Source organism: Lissotriton vulgaris, chromosome 1_1 (assembly GCF_964263255.1).
Source record: "Lissotriton vulgaris chromosome 1_1, aLisVul1.2, whole genome shotgun sequence".
Lineage (NCBI taxonomy): Eukaryota > Metazoa > Chordata > Amphibia > Caudata > Salamandridae > Lissotriton > Lissotriton vulgaris.
This window is the reverse complement of record NC_141685.1, coordinates 1,482,967,456-1,482,987,439: the sequence shown is the minus strand read 5'-3', so window position 1 is coordinate 1,482,987,439 and position 19,984 is coordinate 1,482,967,456. Positions and strand designations below refer to the sequence as shown.

Sequence of the window (19,984 nt, the reverse complement as noted above, 5' to 3'; positions counted from 1 at the left end):
ATGACAGGTGGGCTTTGTGAATTCACTCTAGACAGTCACACACAAAGAGAGCTGAGGTGTGCCCTCCATATCCTGGTGGCACATCACCAGGCTGATGAGCCTTCCTTAGGTAGAGCGGTGGAATGAGTTGACACTGCACCTGAAGAGGGCTGTGCCTGTCCCCACAGAAAGAGCTGCATACACCCCTGTAGTGTGGCTGAAGCCAAGAAGGGCAGGCTCTTATGCACTACAAAGACCTTTGTTTGAAGTCTCTCTGCTTAAAAGGCTGAAATGGGTAAAAGTACTGAACCTATACTCAGAATGCTTATGGAACTGAGGACATTCTACCAGGAAGATGAGCTGTTATGCTGCAAGGAGGGACTGCCAATTTGCTGCGCACCTGGGTTCCTCTGCTGTGAGTCCTGTTCTGCCACGTGGTGGCAAATCCAACCCTGGGCCCTTGGAAGTTAGTGTTTGGAGCTGCAACCCAATAAACCAACGTATCAATCAGAACCAGCGCATTTCCCAGCGATATCGCCGCATCGCCACTGCCTACACTGAAGGGGTGGCCATTGCTCACCAACTGCACAACACAACTACCTCGACTTACAATGAGCCCGACTTTGTTGATGCAACACCACCGAATCACCACTGCTGCACAAATCTCGGACACCTCAACGCCAAAGTCTGCAACGCATTGCCCCAACAGGAGGGACTGCCACTTTGCTGCCAGATTTGCTGTGTTTTCCTGCTGCCTGCTGCTTCTTCCCCAGGGGTGAGAGGACTGGACTTGAATATGTGCATCCTGCTTTCTAAGGTTCTCCAAGGGCTTGACTGAGCTTGCCACCTGTTGCTGAATTCACAGGGATATCAAAGACTTCACCTGCATTTTGCTACCAGCATCTCGGCTCCTCTGCTGTGAGTCCTGCCCTACCAAGTGGTGCCAAATCCAGTCGTGGGACCTTGGAGGTGAATTTGGTGCTGCAACCATGAAGTTGATACATCGACTCCAAAGCATCAGTTCAGAACTGGTGCATCCCTGCGAAATTGCTGTATTGCCTCTGCCAGCACCAAAGCCATGGCCCCCGCCCACGCCAAGAGCATGATGCATCGACCGCAATTTACACCACAGCCGCGACTTTGCCGCAGCCTCTCTGAGGATCCGCCACTGCACGAGTCTCTAGCGCAGCCTCACCAAAGTCTGTGACGCACCGCTCAGATTCCAACACTGCGTGGCTTTTGACCAAAGCATTGCCTTCAGCTAAGCGGTTCCACTCCGACGCTGTAGAATCAACTCATCATGCTGTTGACATTGATGCATCATCGACGCTGTGTCACCTTTAGGAACTGGGGCCTTGCACCAGCAACCGACGAATTTCCTTCTCTGCGCAGCGCATCGTCCCTGAGTGTTAAAGTTTCAACAACCTTGTGCTGCCTTCAGGAACCGATGCATCACCTGCATCCATGATGCCTCACCTCCTCTATGCCTCTTATCATCTTCGATTTCCAACACATCCAAGCTACTGTAAGGGGTTCTGCATGACTCCTGTATCCGGCCTGCGCTCCATCGCGTCAGACTGAACTTTTAGATTTGTCCCTGATAAGCACAATCAGATAGCCCCAGTTGGAGCTATTGACATCTAAGCACTGTATTTTTATTTCATTTTTAAAAATGCATATCTGGACTTGTGTATGTTGGATGTTTGTTGTTTTGGTCTTGCATTACACAGATAAATATTGGCTATTTTTTATACTGGTGTGGAGAACTTTTGTGGTGTTTTCACTGTGTTACTGTGTGTGTGTGTGTGCACAAATACTTTACACATTGCTTCTTTAGTTTAACCTGAGTGCCCTGTGCCAAGCTTCCAGAGGGTGAGCACAGGTAAACTTTTAGTGTGTACTATACTTACCCTTACTAGAGTGTGGGTCCATACTTAGATAGGGTGCATACCTCTGCCAGCTAGAGACCCTATTTCTAACAAGTTTTCACCTCCTTTCCTTGTGATTCCTTTTCGGTAGCAAAGTGCACTTTGTGAGTTGGATAAACATTTCTGACTCGGAATGCCGTTTTGCAGCTACAAAGCTTGTACTTTTGCGACAAAAATTAAAAGTACATCAAGCTGTTAATTCTTTGCATAGTTAAACTGTTGTTATGCGGTGGAAAGTGACAGAATCAATATGTGTTTGCTTATGGTTAACCGCAGGACTGCATGTTGAGAAGAGAGGGAAAAGACAGGATTGATTACATCTACTGGTTTCGTAGCACAAACAGCAGAGCAATAGGGAGGAGGAGAGAGGAGCAGGACACATAAGCTTTTGCACAGTTGACTAATGGTGCATGTGAATAATTAAGAGAAACTTTCTATTAAGTTGAGAGGATGGAAGCTTGAGAGACTCAGTTAGTTGGAAACAAGAATATGTAATAAGCAATTAATGGATCAAAAAAAGAGGCACATCTTGATGAGAGAAGATGTCACAATCTGCCACTACACTACAGAAGAGCAGACTCAAATCGTATCACTCCAACAGCACAGTTTCTGGAGGACTCTACGGGAATAAAGACAGGTTTGCCTGAGGTAGGTCTGTAATATGGCTCTGGGTGGAATGTCCCTTCCAAAACAATATCCAGAGTTATCATCACGCAGTCAGATCACTCATTTCTAATTGAATATATAAATGGCCACCTTGGACCCAAAAAGGCCGCATTGTTCTGACTGATGAAGCGGAGATTTTCTCTCTATTAGAAGACTATCACAAAAGCTGGGCGTCCTCTCACAAGCTTTCGGGTATAGGGTTGGTTAGAATAAAATATCAGCAAACATAGCCTTTAGAATTTTTAATTAATGTTTATAAAGGAATGGCTGCTGAGGATTTAGTAAGAAAAGCAGAAGTTGAGATGCTTATATGAAATACTAACGAACATTACATTGTTAGGAATACAGTACACACTGTTTTTCGAAACGGAAATCAACTTGACTTTTATGTCATAGAATGCGTATGGCAAAGTGTTATGAAAAGTACAACAAACAAATTATTAGAAGGGTCACAGGAATTATTCGGCAGTGGAGCACCAAATTATCTGGCAGGGTTGACTTAATTATGCTAAGCTTTGGAATGCTCTGCCTCCTAATATCCGTTCCCTAGAAAGCCTCCCCACCTTCCGAAAGGCTATTAAGACCCTCCTGTTCCCCTCTGTTTAGTTCACCTTCTCCCTCCACCCTGCTTGGTGGGATTCTGTGATTCTTCTTAGTGCCGGAACGCCTCTTCGCTGGGGCAGCTGTTTGCGCTTTACCAACACCTTAGAATAGAATAGAATTATACAGCAAGAAAAGGCAAATTATGTGGCATAATGGAGCCCTTTTTTGATAGTATTACTTCATTATTTTGTAATTTTTCCACATGGTAATACTGTCTGGCAAAGACCATATGCCAGTCCTCCAGGAAACCCATTCGGACAAGAAGATGGCATGAAAGTTGGAAAGAGGTTGGACTGATTAGAGAATCAGAATTCTCATTATTAGGATAAAGAAGTAAGCATTTTAATAAATAAAATAATTATAAAGTACAATTAATCTAATCAAGAAAGGTCAAGAAAGTACGTGTGTTCACTCTGGTCGATGTATATTTCCAGAATGCCAGACTAAAAATCATGACGTTTGATAGGTTATAGCAAACGCCTAGACCAAAATTATTTGTAAAGGTGATTTAGGCGTTACTGCTATTTGCAATCTTGTTAACCCAATCACACTTAATTATACATAGTCCACAAATCTGCATGATGCCTACACCAGGGATGATTGTTTCTTGAGTGTACAGGCATGGGTGAAGGTGAAAGACACAGGAGTTGTTAAGAACGCCAGGATTTTCTTGAGCAATCATGCCCCACAAGAGAGGTAACATTTTCACTCATTTCACATATACGTCTCTTAAGTTATCTAGTACATAATTCCATAGTTAAAAAGATGGAACCTATGATTTCAGAGTGATTTAAAGAAATCACTGGATCCATGTATGGAGTGAACAGTAATGCTGGAAGCGACCCTGGGGAATGCAAAGCTAAGACAGTGCACAAATAAGACAGGTAATTTGCAAGAACAAGAAAAATTAACAGTAAATATTATACGATCACCATAAAATTGTTTTCAGACACCGTGATTTCAATTTTAGGGAGCTAATTATCACCAATCTTTTATACAAAAAAACAGAGAATGCCCAGCTCCATGCGGTAAAATTAAAAATTGATGCTGGACTATATTAACTAATAACTGTCATGTTTTACTGCTCATGCTAATCCTGCTCACCGCGGGCCGCATTTTCCTTGACCTGCAGAGAGTGAGCATCTTGGTCACTCGGTTAACGTTGCTCAGTTCAAGACGAGACTGGAGTCACCAAGCGTCGGCACAAAGAACAAGCACAGAAATGAATAGGAAAAGCCAACCCAAACACAACGTAACAGGTGCCCCTGAGTTCACTGGGGAGATAGTTCCATTGCATTCTGCACACATCAGGTGTGACCTGCACTACGTCCCTCACCTCCACTAAGTTACTATTTTGCGACAGCAGAAACAAACGGTTAGTGAGACAATGCTGTGCAAGGAGTTCAAACGTCCAATCTGACCTAATTCTGTGATTGCCATAAGGGCTCAAAGGCAACTTCAGTGAGCAAACATTAGCCAAAGAAAGCTACCCCCATACAAGGGATAATGACCATTTGCGAGTAAAACGATAGATGAAACATCAGTTTCATTTTAAGGTATTATCACTGCCGCCCCCCCCGACTCCTAAGTAATACAGATAGATAGGTAAAAAATGTATTGCACAATTACTTAAAATCATTACAATTAATTACAATAAAAAAGTATGAATATCATTTATATAAAAAATATACATTATAATCCTAAATCTAGTCAGGGGCACAGCATAAAATCATAATAAATGAGATGAAAAGTTCTCAAGTTCTTGTGTTGGTTGCATTAAAATTCGGGGGAGTGTTCAGATTTCATCAGAGTTATTGCTGCTGTAATAAATGTAATAAAGTGTGTGGCCAATTGCACCGAATCATGTCTCATACACTCTCCTAGTGCATCTCGACAGGTCCAAACATTTATGATGCGCCAAATGGGACATACCCAAAATTTCCTTATGGCGGTCAATTTCTTGCAGGTGCACAAGAAGTGGATTAGTGATTCTTTCCCATTTTCAAAAAGGCGACACTGTGTGTCCTTCTCATCCTGATAGCTCCGACCATGTCTATATGCCAGCAAAGGAACTAGGCCGAAGCGTAGCCTCATTAATGTTGCTTCATTATTGAGTTGAGGGGAGTCGAGAGATAGTGGGGGAATACCCCACTGTTGGACAGTTTTATCGCCCAACTTCCATGACTTAAGTTTTTTACTGCAAGTGATTGCCTTCCGCTGACAATAAATTTGCTTGTTTTGTTAATAATTTTGCCAAAATAGCAGTAGGCATTGAGCTTGTCCAGATTTCTTGTGCCTCCAATATCTCAACACAATGCATTAGAAATGTATTCCAATTTGTTGCCGGGTTCTTTATTAGTGGCAAGATAGGGCTCTTTAAAGTGTTTCCCTCAGTCTGCTTGGCTTTTAAGCAGTAGGCTACAAACAGCTTGTAGTAGCCATCCAGATTTGTGCATGCGATGTTGAAGATGGTAGGAAGAACACTCTAGGGTAGCAGGATGACTGAACCCTGTCCATCTGGACTGCCATTTGCTTCATTTTTGAGTTAAGGGGAGTCGAGAGATAGTGGGGGAATACCCCACTGTTGGACAGTTTTATCGCCCAACTTCCATGACTTAAGTTTTTTACTGCAAGTGATTGCCTTCCGCTGACAATAAATTTGCTTGTTTTGTTAATAATTTTGCCAAAATAGCAGTAGGCATTGAGCTTGTCCAGATTTCTTGGGCCTCCAATATCTCAACACAATGCATTAGAAATGTATTCCAATTTGTTGCCGGGTTCTTTATTAGTGGCAAGATAGGGCTCTTTAAAGTGTTTCCCTCAGTCTGCTTGGCTTTTAAGCAGTAGGCTACAAACAGCTTGTAGTAGCCATCCAGATTTGTGCATGCGATGTTGAAGATGGTAGGAAGAACACTCTAGGGTAGCAGGATGACTGAACCCTGTCCATCTGGACTGCCATTTTATCTCCAAAGATCATTGCCCCATAGGCCACTGTTGGTAAAAATGTTGGCTCCATCACCTTGAGAAGGAGGGGACAAGTCTGATGTACTCGTGGATCTTCTCACCATGCAGAAAGCTCCTTTTAGGGAGTTCGCATCCCTTGCTGTGAGGTAATATGCGCTGTTAATCGTCTTCTGTGGTCCGACCAGACACCAAGGTACTTGTATGTGGTAACTATTTCAATGGATTTCCTCTAAATATACCAGAAACCTTTCCTGGCTCTTTGTCTTGTTACTATCATCACCTTTGATTTTGCTGTATTTATTTTCTTTGCAGAACGAGATCAGGGCCGTCAAGAGTCTCTGGAGACCTACCAGGGTTTGATCTAACACTATTGTGTCATCCGCATACTGTAGCAATTGAATTGGAGTTCCGAAGAGTTTTATTGGAAATGCTCTCTCTCATGGTAAATAATCTGGGAGATCTGCCAGATACAAGTTGAAAAGTGTTGGAGCCAGTATGCACCTTTGCTTTTAGCCCTTGTTGATTTTAATTTTTTTTGGTAGAGGTTCAGTTAGAGGGGACTCTTATTTTCACCCACGTATCCGAATATAGGATGATAAATGTGTTTAATAGAGTCCCTGGTATGCCCCAATTGTTTAATTTTCCCCACAGTCTAGGGCGGGATAAGCTGTCAAATGCAATTTGGGTGTCAATATACCCAAGGTTTAGCGCCTTTCCTTTTCTTGTTAGTTTCCTCTATCAGATGGGATATGCAGATCAGATTATCTTCGATATGACAGCCCCTCTGGAACCCCGTTTGAGAGTAAGGTATCACTTTTGACTTCTCTGCCCAGTGCTTCAGTTCTTGATGTAAAATACTGCATAGCACTTCCCCACTACATCCAGGAGGGCATACAGTCGGTAATTTTCCGGACTTGACCGGGAGCCTTTCTTGTGAAGTGGACCTAACAGTGTGCCATGCCATGTCTCTGGGATACCTCCTTCCAGTCGGCCTTCCTGGAACAGGGGAGTCATTACTGAGGCCCATTTTTGAGCAGCTCCTTTATACACCATTGCTGGAATACCGTTTGGGCCGGGCTCTTGATGGTTTGGGGGTATCCCCTTCAGGTAGTTCCATTGGCTCGCTGTCTCCCTTGTGTCGCTTTAGATCCTTTACGTCATTGTTTCTTTTCATGGGGTTTTAAGAAATACAGCACAAAATGTTGAAATATCAGTTTCATTTGAATATATTATCCGGTTCCCCAGCTCCCAAGAAATACAGCACAAAATGTTGAAATGCTGTAGCTTAGTACTTCGACACCCTGCAAAACAAGACATGCCCTCCTTTCATGAGCAATTTTATACATGGGGCTGAAGGCTCTTTTTCTGAACATGTTTGTCGTGGTTGCTGGATCTAGGAGAGCATAGCTTTACAGGAAAAGGTGACCACATGCCAAGCTATCTACCTGGAAGGAAGCTGCCCTCATTACCTGGGAGAAACTTACTAGGAAACTAACTGCATACCTAGGTGGCTACATACTCAGCACAGGAGTTTCCGAGCAGCAGCTGGATTCACTCCTTTGCGTATAAGGGTTGAAGGCCAAGATAAAGGGAAGGACCAGCCAAGGGACCAGTTGCATAAACATTTGATATGGACTGGAGAAAGCTAGTCAATGCCCCACGGCCATGCTGGTAGCTTTGACTGCGTTTCCTTGCTCTGCTAGCGCTGTTACTTTAGGTGCCTAAAAGCACACATAGTGTCAAGGGCGTCATAATGGCTGGCCCACAATCAGCAAAATTGTAAGGCTAGCCTTTCTTTTCTTTTTGCCTTTTTTGGAGAGCCTGTGGCAGTGATGGTGATGCCAATGTCAAATCAAATCAAAAGCAATGGTGTTCATTACATGTTTAAGTTCACTTAGTACTTGAACAGGGGATGGGACACATTCTTGATAGTGTGCCTGAATCCTAATGTCAATGTGTAATGGAGCTCAAGCAGAAAACTAAAAAAAACATCTTAACTGTTTAATCATGGAAAGGAGCTATTACATTGTGCATGGTGATGTTTTTTGGGGGTTTTAAACTTGACCTTTATTGAAGCCAAAGAATTAACACAGCTGGGTGCCTACATCCCATCAGGCCGGCACAGCATTATACATTGTGCATGGTGATGTGTACTGTGTTTTAACCCCAATCAAATTCTAGATGTTATATAATGTGAGAGGAGACGAAAAATTAGTAAATTCACAAAAAATCAACTAGTGCTTAGTAATGCAAAGGTAATAACTCCGCTCAGATGTGGCACGGTTTTTAGGCCTGGGCGGTGAACTTCGTTCCTGAAGGTTATCAGTCAAAGATGTCATCAACTGCTGCACCCTCCTATAATTTCTGCCCACTGCTGCTTTGCCTGAAAGTTTAATAGCTTTTCTGTTTTGTGCATGCTGAGATCTGGATCATTCTATTTCTGTTTAGCAAGTCCTGGTAGTTATAAAGTATCATTCAAAGAGTCACACATAGGGATGAAAACTCACACCCATCTACACTGCAGACATGGAAATGTCACACATAAGCAGTCTGAAAACTTGGCAACAACGGGGATCTATTTCAGCTCCTCACAAACGAAGGGCTCTCTTACATCCAAAAGAAGGATTCTCATCACTGAGGATTGTGGGAGACAAGGGGCAGGGAGCAGATCACGAGTTGAAAACAAAGGAGAACAGGAAGTGCTTTACATTTCTGAAAGGAGAGGAGAAGGAGGTTATCTCTGTGGTGTTGAGAAAGATACTTCCGAGGGCAGAGGTTTTGGCAGAGCATCTTCAGGCTTTTGGTGACCTAAAAGTGGTCATCGATCAGATTGGTGTATGAGAAAGCAGAGACTTTGCATTCTTGTATGGGATTATACCAACAGGTATTAGGAGGCTTGTGAAATTCTTCGTGAGATAAAACTATTTTCGTGCATTCCAGTAGCTCTGGCTCTGCTTAAATGGACAACATATATCAACTTACACTGCTCCAGAGGGAACTCGTTTGGGTTATCATCTTCCATGATCGACAAACTTGAGCGCACCTTGCTAGATCAATTAAGTCCACAAAACTAAAAATCTAGAATAAAAAGAGAATACAGAAAAGAAAAGAGACATTATTCAGCAAAGAGTACCACTAATAAGAAATTACATATTTAGGTGCTTTTATTTAACAAAATGATGTTAAAAAAATACGCCTATTTCACGGGGACTTTTGCTATATGGAAAACATGTCATGAGTCCTTGTGAAATACCAAAATACTTCCCGTGTAACTGTGAACTATGTGCTCCATCATCAGAAAGACATACCCACACCGCTCTATTACCCCGATTGCATTACAAATGCTTGTTGAATTTTGAGCTTTCTCCGATATTCGGCTTATGTTGTTTCACCTACTTTTGGTTTGTGAGTTGGACATTAAGGTCATATTAAACTAAAAACGCGGAACTGATTCTAAACTCAAAATATCGACTTAGATTAGTTGAAGCAAACCTTGTACATTTCCCTTCAGGCCCCCCGAGATGGTACCTCTTGCCACAGACACGCCCCTCTGTGCTGATTGCCACAGACACGCCCCTCTGCGCTGATTGCCACAGACACGCCCCTCTGTGCTGATTGCTTCGTGTAACAGGTGCGTCCGATGATCCCATCATCATCTGACTTTTGAAAGGACACAGTTCAACGTGAAATAATAAAAAAAAAGACTTACTTGGCAGCTTGTGCTTTTCGTTTGTCATGATGAATTTTCACTAGTTACTGGGAAAGCAAAGTAATGATCTAACTTTTCCTAATTGCAGAATGTTTCTGAACATGCGAAATCGGAGTCGGTAATGTCCACTGGAGGTCGGACAAGGACGAGAAAAACGTCGAAATCCATTTGGCATGAATGGGCCACATGTGACACATGTCCAAACGCATTATAAACACTCGCTCACAGCTCTATTTCAGGCTGGTGTTTAATATGGCATCCAGATGTCCTGAGGGCAATATGTCGTCATTTCTTTTACCAGGCTCCTTCCCCCAAGGCCAGACTTCACGGGGTCATGAACTCGATTTTAATTTTAGACAAGGCCAAGAATATGGTCTGGGAAACCTGCAGTTGAGATCAGAATCAAATTCCATGAAATACACAACTGCAAAACAAACTATTCTCATATTTCTGCCTTAATATGGCCTTTCTCTCAAGCGTGCCGTACGTTTATGATGTAAAATATGAACTCACCATAAACATGTGTATTTGTAAAGCGCGCGTTCACAGCGACAGGTATCTTGGTGCGGATTAACAGATGTTTATTGCTACCCAACTCAATGGTACTCATTTTCTGGACCTCAGAATGATGAAAGGCTGAGTGGACCCGCTTGGATTTGAACCTGTGACCACGAGGTCAAACACAGGCCCCTACAGGGGACGCATTGTCCACCTCAGCCACCAGACCCGGAATATTTCATTCTGATGACAGTAAGTATTTACATGCCATTTAAAAATAAAAATAAATTTGCTGAAAATGGAGGATGAAATGTTCCTGCAGGAGTGCAGAAAACCAGTTGGTATAAACACGTTTGAAAAAGGAGGTTTGCACTCAGAGGCAGCTGAGATAGTATCAAGGCAATGTGTTGTGTTAAGCTACTGAAGGCGAATGATATGTAGCCACAGCCTCCCTCTGCATCGAGGACTCGTGAAGACTCCTGGTGCCCTAGGTAGTCGCCTAATATTGACCATAGATGCTGCAAATGCAGGTTAGCAGAGGGTTTTTACAAATTGACCATCAATTTATTGTGAATTTCTATGTGATTATTTATGCTAATTAACAGCTAGCAAGGGCTAGACTTCATCTGTAAACTGCAGTGCTCTACCCAGAGCCTTCCAGGTGACATCTTCAGCCCTTTTCTTGTTAGTATCTAGTAGCCTGCAAAGAGGTCGTTTTATGGTAAGAAACCAGCAACTTCACACACTGAGACCATCCTGAAATAAACACCTACAGTAGCCATTACAGGAAGGGCCCCGTGGTACAGAGCAGCCTGCCACTTGCAGATGCTGGAGCGAGCACTGAAAACTCATTCTTTCCTCTGCAGCCCAGACAAAGTGATGCATTCGCCTTTAAAGTGCAGCAGCATGAACCCTCGTGCTTAAAAGGGTCTGCCGCTCCTATCACTGTCTCCGATGCTCGGAAGTTCTGAGCTGTGGCTTCACAAACACTTTCCACTGGGCCGCACAAGCTGATGGGCTCACACGTTCAATCTTTCTTTAGCGGAGCGCTCAGTGTTTAATGGATATAGACTATATATAGCATGAGCAGCTCTGTCTGATAAAGGGGAGTCCTAAACATCCACTTTGGGAACAAATAGTACAGTGGCCCGGGCACCACATATAAACAACTTCAGTTGTGCCAATCGGCCAAAAGTACTGTGGCCCGGGCACCAGAGATAAATAACTTCAGTTGTGCCAACCGGAGCCCGGTAGCCCCAGACCGGCTCCATTACTTGGCCACCATAAAGCAGAGTGAAGTGAATTAGGGTCATACTCTCCGTTCTTTGGAGACCTTATCACACTGCTAAGACACTTCCTTTTTTTTCACAAGGTTATTTTTATCGCCTGGAGTTTGACCCCAAGTACAGTGGGACAGTTGCTCGGAGTTTGAAATTGACTGTACAAGCCCTATAATAAGATGAATGTTTGTTTAGCGTGTGAGAGAATTGGGCAGTATCGTTTTTGTTGGATTGTGGGTGGAGGGCGCCCCATTTTCTTTTCTCTCTATTTCAGCTCCTTTTTTTGTTGTTGGTGACCACCATCAAGGATGCCAAGTGCCATTCCTCCTTATAACTTGACCAACACAAACCTGCAGCCTCTGCCTGGCCAATCTGCCTCGCGATTTGATGCAGAAGGTGCCCAGCTCCCTGTATATTGACTTGCATGGATTTTGGCCCCAATCTTTTTATGTGCATTTTTTATGCCAATTTTATTTTACTGTTTCCTGAAAAATCGTATCTTCTGATCCACTAATTGATTTTTGTAGCATAAAATGTTTTTCAAATGTTTCTTCTTTTTACTAATTCGGTTTAGGGATTTTATCTGATGTATTTATTGAGTTTAATGTTGTTTCAGTGCTGCTAAAATACATGGCCTGCATATTCCTCGAAGGAAGCCTTTCTCATGGGTCACAGTTAGGAGTATAAGCTAAGGATTTCTCACAGAAACCTACTTTCCCTTTTTAGGCACTACATTGTTTCATTTTGTGTTAGCTCTGCCACTGATTCACTCCTCCCCCCACTTATTAATCCGGGTTGTCTACAAAGTGGAGATGGAAGTAGCTGATTAGGGAAACTAAATGATCTCAGGTTCACAAAAGGGGTGCACAAGGCAGCAGATGGCCATACAGCACTGAACAGCAACATTACAGTTGATTAAGGAATGTCAGAGATTGATTGAAAAAGAAAAAAGGAGACTGTTAGAAAGCCATCCTTTTTGCCCAGACTCTGATGGTGCACTGGGCTCTGCTAACCAGACCCAGGGCCTGTGCTCTGTTTAAAAGGATATGGTAATTTGGTGTAATTACAATTGGTAATGAAGCCTACCTGTAAGTATATGGTAGAGCATATGGGAAGAGGAGGATGACCTCTTCAACAACTTCTAGGAGGAGGATGATAACTTGTCCATTGCTTCGAGTACTAGGTCCAGAAGTTCAGCTCAAGGGGGGGAGTCGAGGCTCTTCCACAAAGAACACAGATATGTTATGTTATATGCTGTTTTGTAACGTGCACAATTACTACTGGAGTATCCTGGCGCGGTATACCGCTGGGGAACACGTCCTGGCTTTCCCTGTGGGATGGTCCCTACTGGGAGTCCCCAAGGTGGAGCCAGGCATCCCCGGCGTTGATGGGGCCGTTGTGGAGATAGGCAAGCTAATGCCCAGAGTTGCCGAGTGGGACCCCTGGTTAGAGTAGGCACGAGGCGAGAATTATCGAGTCCGCTGACCCTGGTCCACGACCCTGCCGCGTCAGGAATTGAACCCTGGTCCCGGGCCGACTCCTGCTTCTGGGTCTGCCGCCTCTAACCAGTGAGCCACACCACTATATGTCTCTCAGAGAAAGGAAGCTGGAAGCTCAACTAGCTTACATAGCTGTAGAAAAGGAGAAAGTGGACCAAGTAAAGAAGAAGTGACCAAGGCAGGGTAAAAGGATGGTGGCAGCGTAGAAGAGGAAGATGAAGAGATGTCCAGGGGTGGTGGGTTTGCTCCCAGACAACCCAAGGAGATAGTTCCCACATACCAAGAGGGAGATTACATTGACAAATGGCTGACAGCATTTGAGAGAGCCCTTAGGATGAAGAGGGTTAGCTCCAAATACAGGGGTTCACTCCTGTGTGAGTTGATCCTAGTAGCTGGGAGGGATAAGATCCTGACCCTAGAGGGCGATGAAGCAGAATCTTACTCCTACATGAAGAAATGTCTGATCAGGAAGGTTGGACTCACCCTAAAGGAGTACAGGTTGAAGTTCAGGGACACCCAGAAAGTAAACACACAATCCTGGGTGGACTTTGTAGACATCTCAGTGAAGGCACTAGTGGGCTGGATACAGAGTAACCAGGTGAGTTATTACAAGGTGCTGTGCAATGTATTCCTTCAAGAGCACATCCTGACTCATTGTGTGCAAGATACGTTTAAAATCAATGGAACTGAGGTTGGGGTGGCTCTGAGAGATACAGGAGCTAGTGTGACCATGGGCCCAGAGAAACGGGTTTCTCCAGAGCAAATCATACCTGTTGTGTATCACTAGGTAACCTGGGCAGACAGCAGAGCCAAACTTCATCAAAAGGGAATGGTGAGTTTGGAATGGAGAGCTGTGGCAAGCCCTTAGAAGGTATTTGCATCTCCTGACCTCCCACTAGAGTGCCTACAGAGAAATTATCTTGAAACTTCTGACTGGTCTGGGATGGAGAGGATGGTCCATGCAAGGATGCTGGACCTCCCTGAGTGGGTATGTGCTGTAACCAGGTACCTGTCTGCGCAGAAGGGAAATGCTAAACACTTGGACACTGGAATAATGGGCCAAGCCTCCAATGACAAGAGAAAGGGCACAGGGTCTGGTGAGCCAGCACAAAGAACACCAGAGGTGTAGGAAGAGTCTGACCCTGAGGGGGATGATTTGACCTCTGAGATGGGAATTCCAGCCCTGCAAGATCTGTCTGACATAGAATTGCAAGGAGCTGGTGGACCCTCCAGAGAGGAGTTATGTCAGGGGTAGAGAGAGTGTCCCACTCTTGAGGGCCTGAGGCAAACTGTCTCCTGGGAAAAGAAGGGTGATGTCAGTGGATTCCACAAAGTCTATTTGGATGAGGGTGTCCTATATAATGAGGATAGAGACCTCAAGGAAGGGGCCACCAGGAGGTTGGTAGTCCCCCAAAAGTATAGAGAATTCCTCCTTACATTGAGCCATCACATCCCCTTGGCAGGTCATTTGGGTGAGGATAAGACTTGGAACCGGTTGATGAACCATTTCTATTGGCCCAACATGGCTGCCAAAATACAGGAGTTTTGTAGTTCCTATGCAACCTGTGAGGCCCGTGGCAAGACAGAGGACAAGCCAAAGGCTCCCGTGAAACCACTGCCAGTGGTTGAGACTCCCTTCAAAAAGGTGAGGATGGACATTGTTAGTCCCCTAGACCCACCAACTGCCTCAAAGAACAGATATATCTTGGTGGTGGTGGACCATGCCAGAAGACATCCTGAATCAATACCCCTCAGAACAGTCACTGCTCTTTCAGTGGGTATGGCCCTACTTGGTGTGTTCAGCACAGAGGGTTTGCCAAAGGAGGCGGTTTCAGATAAAAGCACACATTTTATGCCTGGCTATCTGAAATCGATGTGGGAGAAATGTGGTGGTACCTACAAGTTCACCACCCAATATCATCCCCATACTAATGGTCTGGTGGAAATGTTCAATCGGACTCTGAAGGGCATGATCATGGGTTTCTCTGACAAACTTAGGAGGAGCTGGGACATTCTCCTCCCAGGCCTACTGTTTGCATACAAGGAGGTGCCACAAAAAGGGGTTTAGCCCCTCTGATTTGTTGTTTGGGCACCTTGTAAGAGGGCATTGTGTCTGGTGAGAGAGTCTTGGGAAAAGTTTCTCAAGGAAGCCAAGCACAATGTGCTGGACTATGTAATAGCAAAAACAACAAGTGATGGACCGAATGTGGATCAATGTCACACATTCCCCCAGTCAAAAGATCTGGGCCCAAATCCATCGTTTTTTTGCACTCCACACCACCCTGGGTTAGACAATGGCGATATGCAAATCAGCTCTGACCCTGTTGCCCCATGCGAACAGTCCAGTCCGAACTACAAAAGCCATGTCCTTCCCAGAACGGAATCAAGCATCCGTCTGGGCATCCCCAGCGCACTTAGGGCGGCAATTGCAAAAACAACAAGTGATGGACCGCTCTAAGTGTACTGGGGATGCCCAGACGTGGGTCCCAGGCACTCCACACCACTGGAGTCAAGCTAGCCGGGCTGATGAGAGGTGTTACCTCGAAACCGGTCCGGTCCTCGGATGCTTGATTCCGTTCTGGGAAGGACATGGCTTTTGTAGTTCGGACTGGACTGTTCCCATGGGGCACAGGGTCAAAGCTGATTTGCATATCGCCATTGTCTAACCCGGGGTGGTGTGGAGTGCAAAAAAACGATGGATTATGACCCAGATCTTTTGACTGGGTTGAATGTGTGACATTGATCCACATTCGGTCCATCACCTGTTGTTTTTGCAAATACCGGACTATGTAATAGGCCTGAGATCTCACATGGCAGTGTACATGTGCAATGCAAGCAGAAAACTGGTGGCCAGGCAAGATCTCATGAAGCCCTGCTATAACCAAAAAGCTACTATGCCTGAGTACACTCTAGGTCAATGGGTGGGGTGGTTGGAGCCTGTCGCTCCGAGTCCCAGGGCTTTCCGGGACAAGTGGGCTGAGCACTATCCAATCCTAGAGAAGAAGGGTGAGGTTACCTATTGGGTAGACCTTAAACACTACCAGGAACCCCCACCAGGTCCTGCATGTCATTAGGTTGAAACCCCACTAAGACAGGGCAGACATAACCATGCTGATGATCACTGATGAGAGAGGCACTTTTTAATTTTTTTTATTTATTAACAGCTTGATGGAGCACAACAACATACAATAGCCCACTCGCAGGTGGGATGATCTAATATTGTTCACCAGAATGTCCATTGCAAGCCGATTTTATAACATCACGCCAAAGTCCCCAAAGTAAGTTGCCCCTAACACCCCCAGCTTCCCTCCCCACCACCTTGGCACTCGTAAACACAGTTGTGGCTTACTGGCAGAAGTATATTGCAACCCCTAGAGCCTCAAGAATCAGAATTCCAGTCGTCCCAGATCGCATAAATATGCACCACAACAGGGAGTTAAGTCAAGTCTGGGCTAGTAAGGAGATACCCAGAGAGAGGAGCCCAGAAATCTTTGGATCGAGATGCTTCAGGCAGTTCCTCCGCATATATTCCCAGCTGGTCCCTGCAGTATAGCAAGTATCTGATCCACCTAGCTACCGTAGGCATGGCCTTTGCACCCCAGCATTGTGCCACCACTCTCTTAGTGAACAGAGTAGATATGGAAACCAAGCGTCTATTGCAGGGTTTCAACTTCTGCACCCAACCCAGCAGACACACCTCAGGCATACAGGCAACAGATTCAGCAATAACTGCAGACAATATCTGCGTGACCCGTACCCAGAATTTGAAAATGCCAGCACATGACCAAACTAAATGCATAAAATCTGCGTCACCCTGACCACAGCGCACACAGCATGCACTGTCACACAGGCCAAACTTGTGTAATTGACTCGGAGTGTAATACAGCTGATGGAGATACTTAAAGTAGATTTTTAAGTAATTTTTTGTAATTTTTATGTAACATACACCAAATGGTACCTGTCCCCATATTTTAAAGGTCGGGCTATAACGGATTTTAGATTGGCATACCTTGAAATATTAATATTAGGAAATGACGATCTGATTTTTAGAGTAAGCTCATTTCTCCAAAGCGCAGTACGCTCCCGCGCTTCAATGAATGAACCCTAACACGGCATGCCCTTACTATATGCTTTTATTTATCTTTATCTTAGCAAAGGGCGACCAACTGTACATTGATGCTGTGATTCGTCCGGAATACGTTTTGGATTTTGAAGACCTATGCTTTTATCTGTATCATGAAGTCCGTACGTAATCTAATGCACTTTATCCGTATTTTTGGCTGATTGCACAAACTGTTTCAGATTTATATTTATTACCCACATGGTCCCATAGGAGCTAACTTTGTTTCATTGAACATTCTTTGTATCTCTAATGTAAATTATTGCTGATGTTGCAAGATCCATTTGCACTACGAAGTCTTATCGCTACCTAATGCTTTTTATTACTATCATTATCTTCTGGCCGATTTGCGTAAATTGTTTTAGACCTACATTTGTATACATTTTGCACAAATGCCATTTATGCTGTTAATGTTTAGATTCTCGTTACATGTATTTGTACTGGATGGTATTGCATATGCATCTATTTTTAATATTTTATTGTATCTGTTTGGGTGTGACAAATTGTACTTTTATGGATATCTTTATCCGAATAAAGATTATTCATTCATTAAAGTAGATTATAGGGATATTGCAATTTGCAGTCAGGCACCCGGTTAGGGCACAGAAAAACTTCCAGGAGTCCAATGTGAACTCAGTGGATAGCAGGTCTTCCCATCTATTATACGAGGGGGACGCAGTGAGTTTTTGCTCACAAAGCGAGATAGAGGCACTTTTAAAGTCTTAATCTACCTTATTTTTACATATACCTTTACCCTAAGGTCTCCCTTAGGAGCCCTAGGGGTAGGGTGCCTTGTAACTATAATTAGGGACATTATAAAATATGTTTTATATGCGCCGGTAAGGGAAAACCTCCAATTTGTATTTCCCCATTGTAGTGTATAAGCTCCATAAGCTAACATGGGAAGACTTTATTAACTTTAACTTTAATAAAGTCTAACTATTGACATCAGTGATCTAAAAAGAAACTTCAAAGTGTCTAAATAATAATTACAAGAAATCCAACAACTTGCCATGGTTAGATTTATTATAACTATGACAGAAAAGAAGTTATGGAACTTCCTTTTCTGATATGCCTAAATCCAGCTCTAGAGTGGCTTCTCTCGATTGACCAGCCTTTTACAGGCTGAGCAAAGCTGCTCTGATGAGATGGGAAGAGGCCTGAAAGTAAACAAAAAGACATCTGGTGGGAGGAGATGTGCAGTGGCAGTACAAAAGGCAGGAAAGGGACTGCTAGCCAAACTGGTTTTCAAATAAGGAGAACCAATTAGGACAGGAAACAGACCCACCCCCTCTTCCTGCACCCCCAACCAGATGGAAGCCCTAGTAATTGAATTAGCAGAGGGGCTGGAAGGGAAAGTTAGCCATGCCAAGTAGGTTGGGTTAGCCAGGCCCTAAGCTGCAGGACACATTTTCTCCATTTTTGATTTGAAAGAACAGTGCTTTCTAAGACAAAAATATGCCACACTTTGGATGAAGTTGTCATATATGAGGGTGGCACTCTCCAGTCCGTTGGTTAGGGGTGCCCCCTGCTTGTCACCCAAAAATCCTGGATAAATATGGGAGAGATGCCCCAGCAACTCAGATCCCAGCCTGAAGAAACCAGAAGGACTGCCCTACTGGTACCCTGGCCTGCACCAATGGAACTGCACTCTGAATGACTGCATCTACTGTACACTTTGGGACTACAGCAAAAGAAGGACGTTGCCTTGCTCTGAAAGTTTACGGAGTGGACTCCCTGAAAGCAACAGGTTAAAAGAGCTTCACCTGCATCCATGCATGTCAATTCACCAAAATGCCTGGGGTAGTAGAATTAACATCACAGGCCATTTGACCTTGACTTTCACTCACTAAAACATATGCTTACGCATACACATACATTGATACTCACATAAGCACACTCTCACCTCAAGCACGCACACAACATACAATTAACAGCATTTTTCACTTAAATCAGCTGCCAGGGAGGGTCATATTTCAGCTGATTGAACTCCTTTTTTATTACACTAATATATATAGATAGATAGATAGATAGATAGATAGATAGATAGATAGATAGATGTATATATATATATATATATATATATATATATATATATATATATATATATATATATATATATATGAGAATCAGCTCCTTGCAGTTCCGCTTAGCGCAGCCACGCCAGCAACGAAGGAGACGGGCCAACCAGGTACAGCAAGATGTTAAGTTTATTTTCACAGAGGACAGCATATATATATATATATATATATATATATATATATATATATATATATATATATATATATATATATATACCTCCAAAGCAGTTCCTTTGCGGGAGATTATGCAGCGCTCACGCATGTGCGGTATCCTGCGGCAGAACCAAGCCGCTATTATCCTCAAAACTTTCTCCCAGCTGGGAAAAACGGGTCGCACAGCCAACTTTGGATTTTAAACAGCAATCCTTTTAATTTTGCTCATTTCCAAGGGCAACAGGCACAGAGATCTACGCGTTTCGGTGTCACTCCACCTTGCTCACGATCACTGGGTGTGCCCCACCCACAAACATTTAACCACAACAATTTTTTTCATTTTTTCAAAAAACTGTGTTTCCTGTCACATGGTGTGCTAAGGATTATGGTCCATGTCGTTTTTACGAATTTTTGGCAAAACCAATTTATACAAACAGTGCATCCAAATTATAAATAAATTATAACTAAACAAAATTAAATGCATTTTCGTCATGTGCCTTCCAA

At 43.8% G+C, this 19,984-nt stretch overlaps 1 protein-coding gene across 1 annotated transcript in view; it reads right to left on the bottom strand.

The window, feature by feature from the left end:
* FBXL13 (F-box and leucine rich repeat protein 13) overlaps positions 1-19,984 on the bottom strand; it is a 1,406,730-nt gene that overhangs the window by 1,095,165 nt on the left and 291,581 nt on the right. The window contains exon 8 of the mRNA XM_086967348.1: positions 9,123-9,218. Coding sequence (XP_086823474.1) covers positions 9,123-9,218 — 96 coding nt within the window. The remainder of the gene's footprint in view (positions 1-9,122; positions 9,219-19,984) is intronic.